This window comes from Mesocricetus auratus, unplaced genomic scaffold, assembly GCF_017639785.1.
Source record: "Mesocricetus auratus isolate SY011 unplaced genomic scaffold, BCM_Maur_2.0 Super-Scaffold_100010, whole genome shotgun sequence".
In the NCBI taxonomy this organism is placed as follows: Eukaryota; Metazoa; Chordata; class Mammalia; order Rodentia; family Cricetidae; genus Mesocricetus; species Mesocricetus auratus.
The window spans coordinates 33,805,180-33,826,475 of NW_024429194.1; the positions used below are offsets into that span (position 1 = coordinate 33,805,180).

Consider the following 21,296-nt stretch of genomic DNA (forward strand, 5'->3'; position numbering starts at 1 on the left):
CGCCTAAGAGTGGAATTGCTGGAACTTGAGGTAGACTGATTGATTCCCATTTTCCTGAGAAAATGCCATACTGATTTTCAAAGTGGCTGTACAAGTTTGCATTCCGACCAGCAATGCAGACCAGCAATGCAGGAGTGTTCCCCTCTTTCCACATACTCTCCAGCATAAATTGTCATTGGTATTTTTGATTTTAGCCATTCTGACAGGTATAAGATGGTATCTCAGAGTTGCTTTGATTTACATTTCCCTGATGGCTAAGGATGTTGAGCAATTTCTTAAGTGTCTTTCAGCCATTTGAGATTCCTCTACTGAGAATTCTCTATTTGGATCTGTAACCCATTTTTTATTTGGATTATTTGGTGTTTTGGTGACTAGCATACCATTAATCACAGCACTCAGGCAGAGATCTCTGTGAGTTCAAGGACAGCCTGATCTACATAGTAAGTTCCAGGGCAGCTAGGGCTATGTATAGATCCTGTCTCAAAAAAATCAAAACAAATACTTCTTAAACTACAGCTGTACACAAAAACAAACCAGAAACTTGATGAGAATGAATTAGGGTTCTCAGGGCCAGTAAGGAATGAACATCTGCCAATGATCTGCATAGCACTCACCGAGATATTATTGCCACCGACTCACTGGGGGAGACAATACTTAAGGAAGAGCACTCTGAGTCTCCTGTAGAGGAAGAACAGAGAAATCCTTTCTAGAAGACAGTGCTGCATGTGCACCCTCATCAAGCCCAGGCAACTATTTCTGTAACATCAAGCCCTTCTTGAGGGAGCAATGAGCACCACCCCTGCTCTGCACTGCATTCCTTGACCTTAACAGATGACAGTAGCCAAGACCAGTGGGACAGAGGCTAGAGACCAAAGTTCCTCACAAACTCTCAAGTTAGGCCCCAAAGCAAATGACTGATGCAGGATAATGCCAGTCAAGCCTGGCACATACTATCCTCCCTCTTCCCTAGTGGATGGTGACCAAACCCCATAGTTAGAGGCAAAAGGATTCCTTACTTACCCTCCTCTTCTTCATTTTCATCATGGCTGCAGCTATCTTCCAAACCATCTCCTAGTTCATCTTCTGAATCTTCAAGCTCCACCTGGTTTGGCCGGAGGTCAGTAGCTGAACTGAAAGAAAGGAATCATGCCTCCACCCGAGCCAACTCCATAAAGACATCACACTGGAGTCTCACTCCTACACTATCTCCTCAACACTAATCTGTTATCTCTTGCCTGGACCTCATAAACTATTTCTCAGGTCCTTCAAATTTAGGTCCAGATATAGTTTCTCAGCTTTACACCCCTCATCTGCATATCATCTTCTCTGAAGTCTCTTAATAGTTATGTAAGTTTAAGATTCTGCATACAAAAGTCATCAATGAATATCTGGTAATTTATATGTCCTTGAGATGCTCACTGGGAACTCAGAAGGCCTTGGTGGATCAAGGTTCTGAACAGTAACAAGACACAAGAGAAGGGACCAACTATGTCTATATCTTCAACTCTGAACTGCTATCATACCCAGAATGCAATTTGGTTTGGAGTAAGTAGAAAAGTCACAGACCCTAAGATGTAGTGTCTGGAATTCTTACTTCTTCCCTGGTAATAACCTAAAACAGGAATGGGCAAATTCTCCAAAAGAACCATCAGTAAATATCTTCAATTTTGTAGGCCATTCAGTCACAACTTCACAACTCTACTGTTGTAGCAGGAAAGGAGCCAAAGATAACAGTAAACAAATGATTTATTTAGTCTATGAGCTAGTTTTCTTTCCCCACCTTAAAACGAATCCCTACGTTAGAGTGAAAACTAAAACTTGTAGGACAGTTAAAAATAAAGCCAACTATAGAGATTGAGGGTGCCCGTGCCCCCAGATTATGCTGTAACTACTGTACTGTTCTAAATGAACCAAAGACAGGGTACAACTTACCAACTACCTCTAGCACATGAGTTCAGCTCCTTGGCTTCCTCAGGCTCCTTCTCAGGCTGGCCAAGATGGACAGAAGAAAGGCGAGTGGCCACTTCAGTTACACCAAGAGGCTGGAGGGAAGAAGGGGGAACAGGAGCTCTGTCTTCTCCAAATAATTGGGGGTCAATTGCAGACCCACAGGTAGGGCTGGGGCTGAGCCCATGAACATGTGAGGCAAGGAGGTGAATGCTGATCCTTTTGGTACAAAAGACTGTACTGTCCAACCCTAAGGTGTCTGAGGCACCAGGGAGGATCTCACTGTCTAATCCAATATCCTCCTGAGGAAACCGCTGGCCCATCAGAGGTTTCCACCGCCTGCTTCTGTTGAGAAGACCCCACTGGAAGCTGGGGTTCACAAAACAAGCCTGTTCAAACTGGTAGCCTTGCCGTGGCATCTTCTCAAAGCCTTTTGCAGTCAATTTCCTCACAGCCTCAGTGAAGTGTACCTCTTTAGTAGCACTCTGGGAATCCAGGTTTTCATCCAGGCCACAGGCATGTGCCTCCATCCTAAAGTTACTCTGACTGCACTGGGAAGAGGTAACACTGGCTGTGGATATGTTGAGGGTGCTAGGGGTAGATGGGGTGTCAGGGGCAGTGGTATCATCTAAGACAGTGCCAATGCTTTGGGGCACCTTATGGTCACCAGGCTGGGGTATACAGTCTCCAATACCCCCTAAGTGATGCCAAGAGACAGGCTGGATCTTGGGTGAGGATAATGGCTTCAGGCCATCTGTGGCTTGTAATAAGGGCACTTTAGTGCTATTTGGCCTCATGAAGGAGTTGTTGTTCAGCATGGGCTTGTAGGAAGACAGTGGAGATGCAATCTTCCCTGAGATGGCAGAGGACAGGCTCTTCCTTGAAGGATTTTCCCCAGCTGCTGCCAGTGAAAGGTATGGATCAGTGGGTGAAGATGCCATGGGCTGAGCCATGGGGAAAACTGTAGAAGATGTGGCTTTATTGGCAGTGACACTGACAGGGAGACCCTTCTGAAAGAGAGAAAAAGATCTTTTCTCTGATGGGCTGGAACGCGAGCAGAAAGATTCCAGTTGCTGGTATGGTTTGTGCCTCACGTTGGTGCGGCGGTACAGCAGAGTATTGCTGAACAAGTCAGGGAGAGATTGCAAGTAACAGGGATTGCTGTGGCCTGCAATGACAGCTGTAGTCCCAGGGCTACATAAAGTGCTAGGACAAAAGAAATAGGCTGGCTGGGGTGGGACTCCCAAGAGACTGGTGCCCAGCCCTGCTGACAGTGTGCCTATGTGCTTCCTTTCCAGTTTCCAGATTGGCTTCACCTGTTGATGGGTCTGAGACCAGACTTTGGCTTCCGAGGGTTTCTCAGGTAGTAAAGCAGACACTGTGCCTGAGGGACGTCTCTGCTTGAAGCTGTTTCGTCGGCGCAGGCCAATATTGTAGTGCTCTGTTCCTGCTGAGGCCATGAGGGGCCCACATCATGGCAACATGGCCTCAGCGCCTGGCTCAGGTAAGGTGCCACACACCTCTAGCACCAGCTGCATCCTTGAATTCGTCAGCCTGCAGGGAGAGAAATGATTGGAAATGCTGCCGGCTTGTAAGGATGGGTCTATGCTATGTAAGTAGGAGGTCTTGCTTCCACTTTAGTGACCAGGCTTGGTCATCATTTGGGGTCCTGGGAGAAGAACACATTTCCAGGGAGCTTGCAGTGGCTTTCCTGAGGCCTTCATAGGATCAAATCTGGCTTTATCAAGGACTAAGGCTGCTCATGTGTCCATACTCTCAGAAAGCTTGCCTGTCTCCAAAGAGAAGTAGTTGTTGGGTGGCTATGATCAACACACACACACACACATATATATAAATATGGAACTGTCAAAAAAAAAAGTTATAGCTTTTTTTAAAAAATAACTATCACCATCCCAGACTACACCTGAATGGCTACCTTCTGTACTGAATGTGGCAGGTCTGAAAGTGGCAAAGATCAGCCTGTATTTGCCTCTCAACTCATACAGAAAGCCCAAAGGTATCCAAGAACACATGTGCTCTATTTTTCTGTACTCCAGCTCAACTGTCTTTACCCTGGTGCTTTAAAAAAAAAAGAAAGACAAAATTCAGAGAGAAACAGAATTTCCCAATTTCCCAGCTACCCTGAAATTTGTTTGAGCAGAGACAGAAATCTCAACTCTACAAGAATCTTGTCAACCATTCAGACTAAAATTCCAACCCACATACTGATCAGAAACAAGGACTGAAGAAAACACCAACACTATTATCTTACTTACAGTGACTTTTTCCTCAGTGTCCACAATGGGACAGAGAACAAGAGAGCGGCAGAGAGGCAAGAAGAGAACAGCACCTTCCACTGCAGGACCCAGACTGCAGTTTTGTGCTCTCTAGAGTAGAGAACTCGCCTTGTATGTACTCTCTTTCAAAATTTTCCCTAAAGCAGTATGTCCCCAGCCTTGTCTGACAATTTCTTCAGCATGGTCATTGTCTATATAGAACTCACAAAACATTCTCTAGTTTTCATAGAGGTGGGGAAAGGTGGGTCTGCCTGCATGAGCACATCCAGAGGGAAATAACACCTGTCTATTCACCCCAAATGATGGAGCCATAACGTTCCTATCAAGAGGTCTAGAGAAAAGGAGTCAGCAGGGAAATTTTTGTTCTAGTTGTACTTATGATATAAAAATAGGAAGAGATTTTGTATTTTGATCAAAGTATTATCCAAGATCCAAGATTCCTGTCTACAATTTACTGGAGGGAAGATACCAACAAAGAGCCTGGAGAAGTCATGTGACATTGTCCTCCTTTCCTACAAATGCTGTCCTACAGGGAGTCCTTTTCAAGAATTCAAAAACATACAACATGACAAAACGGTGGTGAGCTAAAAACAGTATTAAGGTCAGTATCCTCAAAAAGAAGAGACAGAAAAAAATGCAACTCCGCTCAAGTCCACATGATGGAAATAGTGTTTAGGGGACATTTACCCTGTACACATACACTGAAAGAGTCAAGCCCTACTGATGACTTTGTGAGACAGCACATGTGAATGCATGTATGAATGCTGGATACATTCAAAAGACTCACAATTCAACTTCTTTCAGGAACCCATATCTTGCTCTACCAATGCAACACAATAGATACCTCAAAGCAATAGGACATAAGAGCTAAGGAAAGAAAGTCTAAGGCTCATGTCCCCTGAGAAACAATTTCACTAATGGTTCCTCATTCACCTCCATGCTTTTGTAAGTTCTGGTCCAAGCTTTCATGGGTGAAGTGTCTAAGAGCATTCCATAAATTTCTCACCAATTCCACAGACAGTCCCACTCTCCACTACAGCTATCAGTCAGATCACTGCATGGTACCTCAGAGTTAGACAGCTGGATAAAGAGACCTTCCTTCTGAACATACTACTCACTTTTCCTTCTGCAGCCCACCAGGTAATCCTCTGTGTTATCAACACTGAACACAGACACCAACTGGTTTGCTCTTTTTTTTTTTTGACAGGGTCTCACTATACAGTTTTGGTGAGCCTGAAACTCAATATGTAAACCAGGATAACCTCCAGCCCACAGATAGTTACATGCCTCTGTTTCCCAAGATCTGGGATTAAAGGCATGTGCCACTCACTACCCCTGGCTTGCCTTTTAATACAACTAAGAGTCAAAGGCTAAGGGTAGTTTGCTCCCATATGGTGTCAAGCTGGCAAGCTGAGTTAGTTCCAATGTAGGTGAATTCTTTTCTCACTGATGAGATCCTCACGTCTCTGAGACAATCATTCCCACTTCTTCTGTTCTTTTATAAGTTCCATGGTATACAGGATAACAACCTAGAGGAAGGCCTTTGTCTGTAAGAAAAGTGCCTGTACAGAGGTCCAGGAAGGTGAGATGGTTTCTTTAACTATGACAGAGTTCCACGGCTCATAAGAGACATCTAGGATTGGCTAACATGGCAGTATCACAAAATGCCAAACAAAGACAGATCTGCTGTCACGTACTCTGTAGACAATGGCTCCAAGAACAAAGTAAACAGTGCCACTCCATAACAGTATCACATAGAGGTACCTCAATCCTATTTTAATTCACAAGTTGTTTTGACTCAGACAAGGAAATGATATTTGCTAAAAGCAACTTCTTTCTCTTGTGAAAATTCCTAGTGAAATCAAAACTCAGTGTCACGGGAAGCAGAGAGTTAGTGACAATATTCAAGTAGCTTGTGTCCCCACCACTGCCAAGTGCCTACAGAAATGTGAGTGTCAAGCTTAGGCTTGAAAGGGTCCAAATTCTAATAATTTGAGGAAATAAAACTATTTCAAATCAGTTTGAAAATAGTTTAAAAAAGCTAACACACTAAGAACGGTGGGTTCAAGCTGGATATATTGGCACATGCCTTTAATCTGAGCAGTGGGGGAGGTGGGGTAGAGACAAACAGATCTCGAGGTCAGCCTGGTCTACACAGTGAGTTCCAGGACAGCCAGAACTACACAGAATCCTTGTCTCCCAAAAAACAAAACAAAACAAAAACAAAAAGTGCTGAGCTCCAACATCAAGTTAAAAGTCCACACAGACAAATACCCTCACAAGGCAGCTTTCTGCTGGGTCGAGCCTGAAGTAGTCTCTTGATTTTACACACAATGTCATTTCTCAAGCTTTTTCCCAGGGAGCCCTACCCCTTAAATTTTAAGTGTGCTGTGATAACATACTCTACTTAAACAATCTGTCTATATGCTGTTAGGACCCAGGGAACGGACTTGGACTGCCCTTCTCCTAAGTAAAACATTAGGATGACCCCCTTGGGGAAAGAGAACAGGGAGAAAAGATGTACATGTGGAAGGGCCATGCAGAGACCATTAGTAGAAGTCTTCCTTCACAAATATTCAATTCGCCTGGTGTGTTAGTGCACGCCTTTAATCCCTGCATTCAGGATGCAGGTGGCTCTCTGTGAGTTCAAGAATAGACTGGTCTATACAGTGAGTTCTAAGCCAGGCATGGTGGCACATGTCTTTAATCCCAGCTCTTGGGAGGCAGAGCCAGGTATAGCTCTGCATAGTGAGTTTCAAGCCAACTAGGGCTACATAGTGAGACCCTGTCTCAAAGAAACAAACCTCCCTCCCCCAAGAAGAAAAAAAACTTAGCATGCACATGGTGTACATACATACATGTAGACAAACGGATACACATAAAACAAAAATGTTTAAAAGTAGCCAACTTAAATCAATTTCATAAATATAGTTGATAACTAAGCAAATTAAAAAGAATTTTCTGAGGCTGGAGAGATGGTTCAGTGGTTAAAAAGCACTAGTTACTCTTTCAGAGGATCAGGGTTCAATTCCCAATACCCAAACAATAGCTCACAACCATTTGTGACTCCAGTTCCAGGAAATCTGGCCTCCACAGGTATCAGGAGCATACATGCAGGTAAAACAGTCATACACATAAAAAGAGAATTTTCCATAAACTCTATTATTTTCATACTTTTAAAACCACACACACACACACACACACACACACACACCTCTTAAAGACAGGCAAAGGCATTTGTACTTATTGTCTCTGCCCATAACCAAATGATCCAAACAATACTGCCTGACCCTCCTATCAGCTCCTTGTAAAGAACTTACTAAGAGAGCCAATAAACTGAGCTTACCTGGAAAAGAGCAGTTTGAATAATATAACACTTATGGCGCCAATGAAATTACATGATTCTTGTCCCTATATATTAACCCTGAAGAACAAACAAGGAGAGCTAAGAGGAAGAAGAGTGTACAGACACTGAGCTACTGCCTGTGGAGTTCAAGTTTAAAAGAACACAAGTCTGTTTCTGTGGCTAAGTTCCTCCATGTAGGACCAGCTGAAAGGGAAGGAAAGGTTAACTAAGACCACAGTAATAGTTGAGGAGAGAATTCTTGGAAAGTCCCCCTGGAACTTTCAGGACATCTGAGTCTATGTGTGTAAAACTAAAAGTCTGGAAGAATACACACTGAGCCGTTAGTAGAGTCAACCTGGGCAGAAGGATGGGATGAAGGATTGGGCAGGGGAAGGTGAGGGGATATCTGATAATTTACTTCAAGACACCTGCATTGTTTGATGTTTCAAACAAAAACCCGCATTACTTGAGTGAAGTTTTCCAGGAGTCTCCAGGGTACTCTTCCTCTTCCCAGCCACGCTGCATTAGCAGCTACCACCTCACAGGAGCTCCGGCCAAGCAGAGTCCTGGTCAGCAGTTCACCACATTCAGTGCTTAGCAATTAGTCACTTTCAGTGCTGGGCCTCACAGCTGCAGTATTCTGGGGAAGACAGGAGAGAGGAAATAACTATAACCCTACTAAGTAGTTTCCAGAAACCACATAAAGTACATAGAAGCATGGTGTACCAATGGGCATGATGGCACACCCATAACCCTAGCAGAGGCAGAGGACTGTCGGTTTTAGACCAGCATAGTACCTGACCCATAATACACCGGCAGTATGGGAGTTACTGTTCTTTGTTACTGATACCTGTCTTGTTTTTGTTTGATTTTGTTTTTTGTCAACTTAGCACAAGTTAAAGTCATTTGTCAAGAGGAACCCTAAATTGAGAAAATACCTCCATTAGACTAGCCTGTAGGCAAGTCTGTGGGGCATTTTCTTGATTAATGATTGATGTGGGAGGATCCAGCCTCCTGTGGGCAGGTGGTCCTAGGTTTCCTAAGAAAGGTAGCTAAGCAAGCTATGGAGCACAAGCCAGCAAAGTAAGCAGCACTCCTCTACAGCCTCTGCTTCAGCTCCTGCCTCCAGGTTTGTGACTTGAGTTGTTGTCCTGCCTTCCCTTCAGGATGGACTATAACTGTAAGATTAAATAAACCCTTTCCTCCCTAAGCTGCTTTTGATCATGGTGTTTTATCATTATCAATCAAAGGCCAACTAGAGCAGTACCCAAAGACCCTGTCTTTCCTGTCAGTCTTTTTATAAGCTGCTATGAAAGGAGAAAAATAAAAGGAACAGGCTGAGGTTTGTTTGACTATGTGGGACTGGGGAGGTGGTTCAGTGGGTAAAAGCACTTGCCATGCAAGTGTGAGCCTCTAGGCCAGGAACAGTAGCTAAAGTTTCTGCAGTGACATGTTCCTGTGGGGAGACAGGAAGCAAAGACAAGAGACTCCCTGGGAGCTTGCAGGTAGCTAACCTGGCATATGCAGCAAAACACCAAGAGCACTTGTTTTAAACAATGTTGAAGCTGACCTACACACACATACACAAAAAATGAATTAAAAAAAAATTTAGTTGGTTTTTATCAGTCTTCTACCCTCTAGCCTTACTAAAGCCTTTCTAAAGTTCCACTAGGAATTTTAAAAATTCACCTAGGAAAAGCAATGTTCTCTTATAAAGATATCATTAGAGCTAGGCAGGATAGCAGCATGGGGTGGGGGGGTTAAGGGGGAGACACACACACACACACATACACACACACACACACACACAAAGTCCTAAGAAATCTATAAAAATCCCAAGAAGCCTACAAAAGAAAACCTCCTAGAAGATTATTCTCAGTTAGTCGGTGGTGGTGCATGCCTTTAATCCCAGTACTTGGGAGGCAGAGACAGGCAGATCTCTGTGAGTTCAAGGCCAGCCTGGTCTATGAGAGCTAGTTCCAGGACAGCCTCCAAAGCCACAGAGAAACCCTGTCTTGGAAAAAAAAATTATTCTCAGTATGAGGCCAATCTGGGTATACCAGACCCTGTCTGCAAAAACCAAACCAAACCAAACCAAGACTGACCATAGCTCCACAGTAGGGCAGTCAGTAATGCACAGTCCCTGAATGTAATCTCTAGCATTGCACAAGCAAATCAGCAGTTCCATTTACAGTATCATTAAAAAGAACTAAACCACTAGGTTCCTGTTTGGGTTTTGATAGGCTACTTTTAGGTTGGCAAAGGGTCTAGCTGTGTTGCTTAGGCTAGGTTCAAACTCCTGGACTCAAGCCAGTCTTCTGCTGCTGTCTCATGAGTAAAGACTATAGGTGTCTATCAATGTGCCCAACCTTAGGAATAACTTTAACAATAAAAAGTGTAGACCTATACAGTAAAAAATATAGAAACTGCTAAAAGATATTAGAGGTGTAAACATACGAAGAGTTAACATGCTCATGAATCAATCAGAAGTCTGATTATGATGTTGGCAATTTTTTCTGATTGATACAGAGTAAATGTAACTTATCAAAATTTCAGAAGGCTTTTCTGAAGACAATGAAAAGTGGATATGAAAGTCTATATACAAATATAACAGGTTTAGAACAGGAGACATAACAGCTAGGAGACTTACTCTGCCTAATTTCACAATTTAGAACAAGGCTATGACACTAGTGTTAAGAAATAGACATGTAGGCCAATAGGACATAGAGTCCAGAAATAAACTACATTCTGGCCTCAGCAATTTCATAGGAAAGGGACCATCTTTTTAACAAATAACGTTGATGCAACAGGATGTTCATGTTCATACATACCCAACTACCTAAAACAGGATAAACAGGAATTCACCGGTCATGCTCCAAGGAACAGAGCAAGGTCACATGCCCATGAGAAGTCCTTTAAATGTAGCTGTTTTAAAACTACCTGCCAGTAAAGTTGCAAACTCTGGTTTAAGGCAACTCAGAGAAGAGGCAAAGACCAGGGACTGGCAGATGAAGCTTAACAAAGTGCTTTCTGGGGCCAGTCAATACACTATGGGATTGGGTCCTTCATTGCCTGAAGAATGTCATTAAAACCTGATTCTCCATGGAAATCTCACTGCCCACAAAACCCAAGTCTTGTCCTCAGCAGAGATAGCAGGTACCATCCACAGCTGAGAAGCAGGAACCTGAGAGGCTGAGATATGGCCTCTGGTGCAAGAAAGAATGAAACAAAGGAGGCACTGTGGGAAATTCAAGGGTTTCTATACCCACTGTCATTCAAGAGGGAACAAATTATCTTTTAATCTCTTTAAAAGTAGATGGCAATGTCCAATATTAGGAAAGTCCCACCAGAGGACAAGAGAGGAGCACCAATGACACCAGAATGAATCAATCCTTCTCCCCTGCCCAATTAAACTTTAATTAGTATCAGGGGCAGGAAAGAACTGATATTCCATATTATGCACTTTAATGTACTAAAATTCCAAACCAGGTATGGTGACAAGGACACATAATTTCAGCACTCTTGAGGCTGAGGCAGGAGCAGCATAAGTTTGAGGCCTGGGCTACATGGTGAATGAACCACTCTCAGAAAAAGGAAAAAAAAATATCTACGGGAAAGAGAGGGTCTCAGACCCCAGAACAGAAATTGTAACATAGAAATTTACAACTTGACAGGAGTAATGAGGACTTGATCCTAACTGATGCTGACTCTATTTCCAGCTTCAAAGAAAGTTTGTGGGGTTTTGTTGGAGTTTGTTTTTTTCCCCCCAAGACAGGCTTTCTCTGTGTAACAGTCCTGGCTGGCCTCAGACTCAAGAGATCAGCATGCCTCTGCCTCCCGAGTACTGGAACTAAAGGCACATACCCTGTTCAAATTAAGTTTTTTAATTAATTGTTCCCTATCTCCAGTCACTACCTTAAAAAAGCCACCTTAATCTGTCACCAGCTGAATTCTCTACTTCTATACTTACCCCTCCTTAGAATCTCCTTTTACTTTTTGGTGTTAGTGTGTGCGAGCATCCAAGTGCTAATGCTACCTATAGTGCTCATGTGGAGGTAGGACAACCTCAAGTGTTAGTCCTTACATTCTCCCTTGTTTAAAGCAGTGTTTCTGTTTTTCCATGGTATATACCAGGCCCATGAGCTTCCTGCCAGCTTCTGAGTAACTTCTGTCTCTGAACAGGAGCATTGGGATCACAGATGTTGTGTTGTTACATGGGTTCTGAGGATTCAAACCCAGACCCTCCCTCGTGCCTGCATAGCAAGCACTTACCAGCTGAACTTTATTCCCAACCCCTTACTCCCCCCACCCCCATTTCATTCTGTAGTTCAGGATAACTGAATTTGTGGCAATGCTATTAGCCGTCCTAAGTGCTGTATGCATCACCACAAATGGCTCACAGTGCTCTCTTAAATATAGCTTAAAGTCATCAGATGCTCCTGAGTCTGCCAGGCCTAATAGTACAGATCTGTAATCCAGTTACTTGAGAATGATCATGATGATCATGGGTTCAAGGCTTTCAGGAGCTACAGAATGAATTCAAGACCAATTTGGGCAACTTAGTGAAAGACAGCCTCTAAATAAAAAGAAATGGCCGGCTGGTAATAATGCACGCCTTTAATCCTAGCACAGGGGAGACTGTCTATAGTTCAAGGTCAGACTGGTCTATAAAGCGAGTTCCAGGACAGGGCTACACAGAGAAACCCTGTTTCAAAAAACAAAACAATAAGTAAGAAGTGTTGGAATGTAGCCTAGGACAGAGTAATTAATTGTCTGGCATGCACTGAGGCCCTAGGTTCAATCCCTAATCATATTTTCACTCTCAGACAGACACAGACACACATACACGCCTCAGAGACAGTGTGTGTCAGTCTATTCTGTTCTGTCCAATCTGCAAGGATACTTCTGCCTTGTTTCCTTAAGTGAGAACAATTAGTAGCCTATGCCAAAGAACCTATGCTGTCTCAAAATCACCAAGTCTCCAGGGGCCAGACCCAGCTAAACTTGGACAAGCATCTCTTCCTACAGAAAGCAATAATTTATTATGCACTGATTAAATCATTATCTTGGATGTGGCACTGAGATTTGTAGTTTCCTTTACCTCCTCCATCTAGTTGTTTCTGTAGGTCACCTAGGGAATTTGGGACACTGGAAATGGTTCATTATCTATATATAATCCACAGGGTTCCTGACAACATCCTTTGATGGGATGTAAATAACTCACCTGGCAATGGACAGACAGGGTTGAGTGAAGGAATCAAACCCACTTCCTCTGACATGATAAATCCCAAGCTCTAGCTCCCTAAAGTAAGTTGGAAAAGCAATGAATTTAATAATTTTTTTAAGATTTATTTTTACTGTGTATGTGCTGGTAGTCATGAGTATATGTACATCAGTGCAGGTACCCCAGAGGCCCCTGGAGCTGGAGTTACAGGCAGTTGTGAGTGACCCAGTATGGATGGTGGGAACTGAAAGCAGGTTCTCTGCACTTGCAGTGATAAGCTCTCTGCCACTGAGTTGTATCTCTAGGTCCAGTCAAAATGTATTTCTAGAAGTCACACAGAAGAAAGTCAAACTCTGGCTTTTATGAAAGGAAGGTCAGTATTACTACAAGTGAAGATTAGTGAAGTCTTGGGCAGTTTAGCAGAGCACAATGCAAGATTGCAAACTGAAAGAGTAAACCATGAAAAAGATACCGATCACAACAGTTGGACCCAAGAGGGTAAAGCTACAGATTACTGACTGACAAGTGAAACCACTTGAAGCTTTATATGGCCAGGTGATTAGCTCTTCTCAAGTTTTGATTTTTATCAGTTTCCACAAACACCTCCTTCCACAGGTCAACAGCAGTCCTCAAAGGATGGATCACAGAGCCTGAGGGAGCCCCTAGACTCTTTCAGGGTTCTACAGGTCAGAACTGTTATGTACCAGAAATAAGAGGGCATTTGCCTTTTCCACTGTGCTGCCCTTTCCTCTGATGGTGCAAGAAAAGCAGGGATGAGTGAAGCCACTGCCCCCCTGGCCAACTCAAGACGCTGGCTGCCTAGATTCTTCCACAGGAGGTATACTGGCTGGCAACACACTGAAAGAATGCCAAGTTTACCTCATAGTTTAGCTATATATTTTTTTCAAAAAGTTTTAAATAGTCTATGTGACAAAACAAGAGGCAGGATCTGAGAGTGCAGTTCTTGGATAGCACTTGCCCAGCAAGATGGATGGTCTAGTTTCAAGTGCAGTCAGCACCTGGGTGAGGCAGCGAAAAAGAGCACTTAGATACACGTGTGGGCGTGGTGGTACAAGTCTGTAATCCTAGCACTAGGAGTTTAAGGCTATTCTCAACCACAGGATGAGCTCCAGGCCAGCTTGAGCTACATGAGACAAAAGAAACCAAACACAACACAATACCACTTAAGCTGCATACAGAGGACCATCTCTAAGCAAAACAATTGTGTGACTGAACTGCCAGATTTTTCTGTAGAATACCATGTTTACTTGAAAGAATGAATGACATAAGCAACAAAGTCCTTCAGACGTTGGTGTTTGGCACACTTCTGGAAAACAAAACAAAAGCCTGTCAATTCAAGTAAAACAGCTGATAGTAATTGTTGCCAATGAGAAAATCTGAGCTTCCAAGAGAAAAATCAGAATTTTTGCAAACCTATATTGGCCACTTGAAGCATGACTGCTTTTCTGGAAATTGTGATGCTAATACAAATGCCTTTTTATTTTACTTTATATAATTTTTTGTTTGTTTTTGTTTTTTGAGACAGGGTTTCTCTGTGACTTTGGAGGCTGTCCTGGAACTAGCTCTTGTAGACCAGGCTGGTCTCCAACTCACAGAGATCCACCTGCCTCTGCCTCCCAAGTGCTGGGATTAAAGGCTTGCGCCGCCATCGCCTGGCTAACTTTTAACATTTTTAAAAATCTATTTGAGTATGTGTGCACATGAGTATCACAGTATAACGTGGAGGCCAAAGATCAACTTTCATGATTCTTTTCTTCTTCCATTATGTGGGTTCCAAGGATTGAACCCAGGTCATCAGACTTGGTAGCGCCTTTTGCTGATGAGCCATCTCAATGGCCCACTTTTGGTGTCTTCAGACAAGGTCTTGCTATGTAGTACAAGTTGGTCTCAAATTTATATCCTCTTGCTCAACAGAAATTTCAGGGCCCAATAGAAATTAGCAGATCTCACAGAAAAGGTGAAAAGTTCAGGGTGTTGGAGATAAAAACAAAACATCTTTCTCTGTACTTCACGGGCAGATCAGAGCATCTGATCCCAAACTAAAATCCAGGGAGCTTATAATCAGACTATTCTAAGGTCATAGAGTCTGGTGGAGAAATCATACCCAACTCCAGATCCTAAGTATGGAACACATCCTGCAGCACAGTCGCTTTCCCGATAGCAATGCTTTCCATCTGTATATATCCATGGTTTTCCTTGGTTGCGCACACTTGCTTCCTCTCCCATGCTCACCTTGCTTGGCACACAGTAAACACAGTAGGGACACTGAAATCTTCATTGCCGCTCTCCCAAGAAACCCTCTTTAATTCCCCAACTACAGTCACCGCCTACACTCCTGAAGAGCTCCCGGCTACAAAATGGCTTCTGGGCACTTCTTCCTGGATGTGTTGTGAACAAATCTCCGAATGTAACTCTAATCTTGCCCTTCACAGCTGTGGCTCTTACTAGTTCTTAACAGTTCTCTGGCCCATGCGGTCACTAAGGTTGGAAACCTTGATCATTCCACTATAATCCTTGCCCAACTTTCTGCATCATTCTGCCACTAGATCGTCCATTCTGCCAGATTTAGCATCTTTCTAAACTGCATTCCCACAGCACAACCATAAGATCTTCCCTATCTCGGGACTGCTTTCTCACTGGCCATGAGACCGGGAGCCAGACAGACTCCTTGATAAGCAGAAAGACGGCCAGTTTCTAAGATGGCCAGCTTCTTCAACCTTCAGCCTTGAGCAGAAAAAAAAATCTTTTTGTGGTGCTTGAGATTCCTCTGCTGCTACCTGTTTCACTTCAGATTTTTCCTGCATTTTAATTCTTTAACTGGGAGAGAAAATGAAGCAATCAAGATCCCTAAACTGTATCATTTTTAGGCTGTATCACTTTGCTCTCATCTGAAATCCTCAATCTACCCACCAGCCCTTCTGTACTCTTAGAATAACAAACCTAATGTTATTCTCCTGCTTTTTTATTTTTACATGAAACATACTTACAATTTTACTCGTTCCTTCCCATAAGCATTTTTTAAATTGTGTATTCCAAGCCAGACCCAGTAACTCACACCCATAATTACAACACCATAGAGTTCAAAATCACCCTGAACTACATATACAGTGAGTTCAAGGCCAGTTTGAGCTACTTAGAAAGAAAAAAAAAAAATCACAGTCAGGTGGTGGTGGTACATGCCTTTAATCTTAGCACCTTAGAGGCAGAGGCAGGTGGATCTACTGAGTTCAAGGCTAGCCTGGTCTACAGAACAAGCTCCAAGATAGCCTGGGCTACACAGAGAAACCCTCTCTTGAAAACAAAAAACAAAAAACAAAAAACAGATGGGGGAGGGGAGGGAGGAGAAAGAAGAGGAGGGAGGGGAACATGAGGGATCAGGAAGATTGAGTAGGGAGATGAAAAGAGGAGAGCAAGAAAAGAGACAAATCAATAGAGGAGTCACTATAGGTTTAAAGAGAAATCTGGCACTAGGGATTTGTACAGAGATCCACAAGGATGAGCCCAACTAGGAACCTAAGCAATAGTGAAGAGGTTACTACCTTAAACACCATCCTAGAGCCTTCATTCGGTAGCTGATGGAAGCAGAAGCAGAGATCCACAGCTAAGCACTGAGCCAAACTGGGATCCAGTTTCAGAGGGAGGAGTGACTAACAAAGGGGCCAAGACCATGCTGAGAAAACCCACAGAAACACCTGACCTGAGCAAGTAGGAACTCAATGACCCCAGTCTGACAGCTGGGGAACCAACATAGAACCAAACCAGGCCCCCTGAACGTGGGTGTCAGCTAGGAGCACTGGGAAGTCTATGCACAAACAGACATCAGGAGCCCATTCCCCATGGAGGGATACTCTCTTAGCCTAGACACACAGGGGAGGACCTAGGCACTGCCCCAAATGACTTCGCAGATTTTGATGATCCCTCATACAAGGCCCTACCCTCCCTGGGGAGTGAATGTGGAATGGGAAGGAGAGGGAACTGGGATTGATATGTAAAATAAGATTGTTTCTAATTTAAATAAAATTTACTTAAAAAAAAGAAAAACCCCAATGGATGGATGGATGGATAAAATAATAAAAAAGAAAAGAAAAGGTCTAGTCACATTTACCTGCTATATTCTTCTGAATTTAGAATACCCACAAAAGGAATAATCGCCCTGTCATCAGTGTGTATTAGGCAGACAGGAAGAAATTTACACTGGTTTAGAAGGTAGCTTAATCAACATCTCTAAAGTATTCCTAGTTTGGCATTTAAGGAATTTTTTTCTTTCTCATACAAATTTGCAACATGTGAAAGATACACCCCTCCCATTCCTTTTAGGATCCTCTTAGAAAAGTTACCTAGAAACTGCAAGTCAGGAAATGGATTCATTTAAACTTACATGTAAAGTCTTAGGCCCTAAAAACCCCAGCTCAAAAACCACGGCTCTGGAGGATACAGTTCTAATCTACTCTTGCCATCTGTTACAGAGTGGCCCCCAACAAACCAACTCAGGGCTGTTCTTTTCAGACCTTATTGTATCTTTTCAAAAGCTACTTTGTAACTTGAATGTCTTCCCACCTCTACACTGCCACAGAACATTCAAAACTTCTAAGGCCAGGCTTAGAGTCCAAACAATAAGTAGCCAGTAACATTCCGGGCAACAAAGGAGAGAGTTTTATGCAAATAAGTCTGGTACTTATTGCAACTAATGAAAGTATAGAATCAGAAAGTATCTTCTCTCAAAGGGTTCTCCAGATTACTGCAGATTGGCCAAATAAATAGGCGCTGAAATTAAGGAAGAGACTTAGAATATCCAGCATGACTCCATAACGGATGGGTTTCAAATAAAGATTAAAATATTGCCAAAATTCAGAAATGGTATGTAAAGACTGGAGGTGGGATGACGTACTTTTCCAAACAAGTCTCGGTTAAACGCTCCATTTCTATCACAGCACATACCACAGTATGGCAAATACTTGATTAAAAACTCCCCGTTCCGTAAACTCCTGAAAGCATGTTTGTCTTGCTCGCCAATGTACCCTCCCTAGGAACCTTTCCTAGTGGCTTCGCTCATTACCTATTTGTCGATGTTTATAAAAACTGTTTGTAAATGATTAAATGAAGAAATGGCTGGAAAAATGAGTAAATTACATAGGATCACAGCTCCTGCTTGGACTCTAGGGAAATGTTTATGGAAGAAACTCTCAAAGTGGGGTCGAGGAAAAGCAGGCCTTGAGGAGAGCCTGGACTCCAACCCAAGTCAGAATTTAAACCGCAGCGCGGCGGGAAAGAGGACATGCTGGAGCCAAGACCGTGAAGGCTGCGGGGGCTCAGGCTGCCCGAGAAGCCAACTAAGTTCTCCCCGCGTGGCGGCTGACGAGGAAGGCTCGGGAGCCGGCCGGGGAGGAGGCCGCGGCCCCGGCCTCACTGGAGAATGACGAAGTGGCGAACCGGAAGCTGGACTAGGGGGACCGTGCCAAAGGCCGGGACCCAGGCAAGCGGGAGCGGTCGGCCTGGGTCGGAGTCCAGTTCCGCGGCCACACTCACCTAGGGTACCCCTGCTTCACCTCGGCTAGGACCGGCTCCGCGCTGCTACCTCGCTGCGCCTGCTGGACGAGCGGGCAACTTCAGGTGTCCCTAGCAACCACGCTCCGCCACGCGACCCGCGCTCAGCCACCGTAGCCGCCAGCCGTCTGCTGCGCACTGCGCGCGCCCCTAGCGGACAGACTGAAGGACAGGAAGGGATGGGCGGGGGACGGACACGAGGCAGGCGCGCCGAAACCGAGCGCTTTTGCTGCCTAGAGAAGGGGGGGCGGGGTGGAGGTGGGGTGGGGGAGGTTTTTAAAAAGAAGTGCAAGGGATTTGCGCACGCGCAGGCCTGGTGGCACTCTGGAACACTGCGAGCAGAATTCTGGGAGCTGTAGTCCTGCATTTAAAGGCTCCGCTCTGGGACTACAGGACTCAATTCATTCTACTTAACTACTTTGGACTCTCTTTGACCATTCCGCGCCCAGACTCTATTAAAGAATTTAATTAAAATTTCATGAGTTTAAGATAGATAAGAAGAGCTAGTACAAGCCACTTTGACTCCCTCCAACTCACCTTTCTCTAAATTCAACCATGTAGAAGGACTAAGTGGGACCTAACTACAACTACCTGTTCTATGGGATTCCAGTAAGAACTTTAAGAAAGTGTGAGTCCCTTCATTATCTCCCCACACAGAAAAGATCTGCCGCCTGTTTCGATGTCGCTGGACTTATTGAATTTTGAGACCTACAGACACAGTTGGAGGGCAAAAGGATTTTTCTCAGGCAGCAAACTACAGAAATTTAGAGAATAAGAAGACTAACTTGATGAAAACAATTCAGACCACAGCAAGGATGCTCAACAAAATATGTAGGCAATCGTCACTGGTAATATTAAACCATTAAAGGATTACTTAACAATCTTAGATCAGAAAAGCTGTTGTCCAGTTTCTCCGGATGTGATTTGGATTACACAGCAGTACTTTTGAAGTCCAGTGTATTTTATCTACCACCCAAGTACTAACCAGGTCCGACCCTGCTTAGCTTCCAAGATCAGACGAGATCAGGCACATTCAGGGTGGTATGGCCGTAGACAAGTACAGTGTATTTTATAAAATGTTAATTTTTAACAAAATTTTTAAAAATTGAATCTGAATCTAATCAAGCATTGGCTGTAACTTCCAGTATACAGGATATAAAGGAAAACAACTGAATAATGTCAGATAAATACAAAATTTGAGCCAATATGCAGTGTGAATGAACTTTCTTCAACAAAGTGGAAGAGCTGGAGCTAAAGAAAAAAAAACTCATGGTTAAAAGCACACTGCCTTTCCAGAGCACCTGAGTTCCATTCCCAGCACCCATGTTGTATGGTGTACAAGTGCTATGACTCCAACTTCATGGGATATGACTCCCTCCTCTGACGGCTGAGGGCACCTGCAGTCACTTGGACATAACCACCTGTCCCCCCCCACAAACACACACACACACACACACACACAGAGGGGGGGAGGGAGGGGGAAGGGAGGGAGGGAGGAAGGGAAATTTTTTTTTTTCAAGATAGGGTTTCTCTGTAGCTTTGGAGCCTATCCTGAAACTCACAGAGATCCCCATCTCTACATCCTGGAGTCATGGAATTAAAGGTGAGTGCTACCACTACCAGGCTAAATAAATATTTTTTAAGAAAGGAGAGAAGTGTTTTAGATGATAATATGTAAGAGATCGGGTCAGCTAGATGGCTCAGCAGATATAGGTGCTTCCCACAAACCCTGAAGATCTAAGTTCAAGCCTTAGGAATGACATGCTGGAAAGAGAGGACAAACTTCACAAAGTTGTCCTCAGGACTGACACATTTGTAGTAAATTCTTATGAAAGTCACAGAAAACTAAACCAAGTATTTTGGTATTTTGGTGATTTAGGACATAGTCTTGTTTTCTAGGAAGCATAGAAGTTCTGAGGGTATCAATGGCATAATGCTAGAGGTTTGCTGTTGTTTTAAAAGTACTGCAGGAAGGGTAGGGAAGGTGAGTCAGTCAGTAAAGTGTCTGTTGAACAAATATGAAAAACTAAATTCAGGCCAGGCTGTGGTGGTGCACAGCTTTAATCCCAGCACTCGGGAGGCAGAAGCATGTGGATATCTGAGTCCTAGGCCAGCATGGTCTACAGAGTAAATTCCATGACTGTCAAGGCTATACAGAGAGATCCTGTATCACTACCCCCCACAAAAGGAAAAAAGGAAACAAAGTTCATATCCCCCGCACCCACATAAAGAGCTGGGCTCAGTTGTGCAGGCATGTAATTCCAGTGCTTGGAAGGTAGAGACAGGAGGATCCCTTCAACTTGCTGGCCAGTTCATCTAGCTTATTGGTGGCCTCAAAGTTCAGTGACAGGCCACATCTCAAAAATTAAGATTGTGGGTCTGGAGAGATGACTCAGAGGTTAAGAACACTGGCTGCTCTTCCTGAGGTCATTTTTTAAGAGCGGTGGATGTTCTTCTAGAGGTGTTGAGTTCAGTTCCCAGTAACTCTATGGTGGCTCACAACCATCTATAATGAGATCTGGTGCCCTCTTCTGGTGTAAAAAACATTGTGCAGGGTCTTGGTGACACAGGCTTTCAATCCCAGCACTCAGGGGGCAGAAGGCAGGTCGATCTCTGTGAGTTTGAGGCCAGCCTGGTTTACAAAGCGAGTTCCAGGACAGTCAGGGCTGTTACACAGACAAACCCTATCTCAACCCCCTTCAAAAAATTTGAGATTGAGCGTGATTGAGGAAGCCACTCCATACAAACTCCCTCTGTACATAAACATGTACATGCATAAAATGTAAATAACCAAGTAAAATGCTACAAAAAGGTCAAGGGATATAGCTCAGTGGTAGGATGTCCCACGCTACCGTCTCGCCAGCAAGAATGACGCAGGACACTCGGATCCTTCTGCAGTAAAGCTTTAATACATCTT

General features: G+C 43.8%; 1 protein-coding gene across 5 annotated transcripts in view; it reads right to left on the minus strand.

Annotated features, from left to right (window-relative positions):
- The window catches only part of Ttll4 (tubulin tyrosine ligase like 4), a 38,835-nt gene extending 20,241 nt beyond the window's left edge, over nucleotides 1–18,594 (minus strand). Inside the window, exons 1-5 of one of the 5 annotated variants that reach the window (XM_013113784.3) lie at nucleotides 18,362–18,594; nucleotides 8,057–8,230; nucleotides 1,933–3,501; nucleotides 1,021–1,130; nucleotides 615–678 (exon numbers count right to left, since the gene is read on the minus strand). In XM_013113784.3, the coding sequence (XP_012969238.1) occupies nucleotides 615–678; nucleotides 1,021–1,130; nucleotides 1,933–3,407 (1,649 nt within the window). In that variant the 5' untranslated portion in view covers nucleotides 3,408–3,501; nucleotides 8,057–8,230; nucleotides 18,362–18,594. Of the gene's footprint in view, nucleotides 1–614; nucleotides 679–1,020; nucleotides 1,131–1,932; nucleotides 3,502–8,018; nucleotides 8,231–18,361 lie in introns of all 5 variants that reach the window. The other 4 variants (XM_040753305.1, XM_013113785.3, XM_005070490.4 and 1 more) reach the window with 4 other exon arrangements.
- Nucleotides 18,595–21,296: the final 2,702 nt, after the last annotated feature.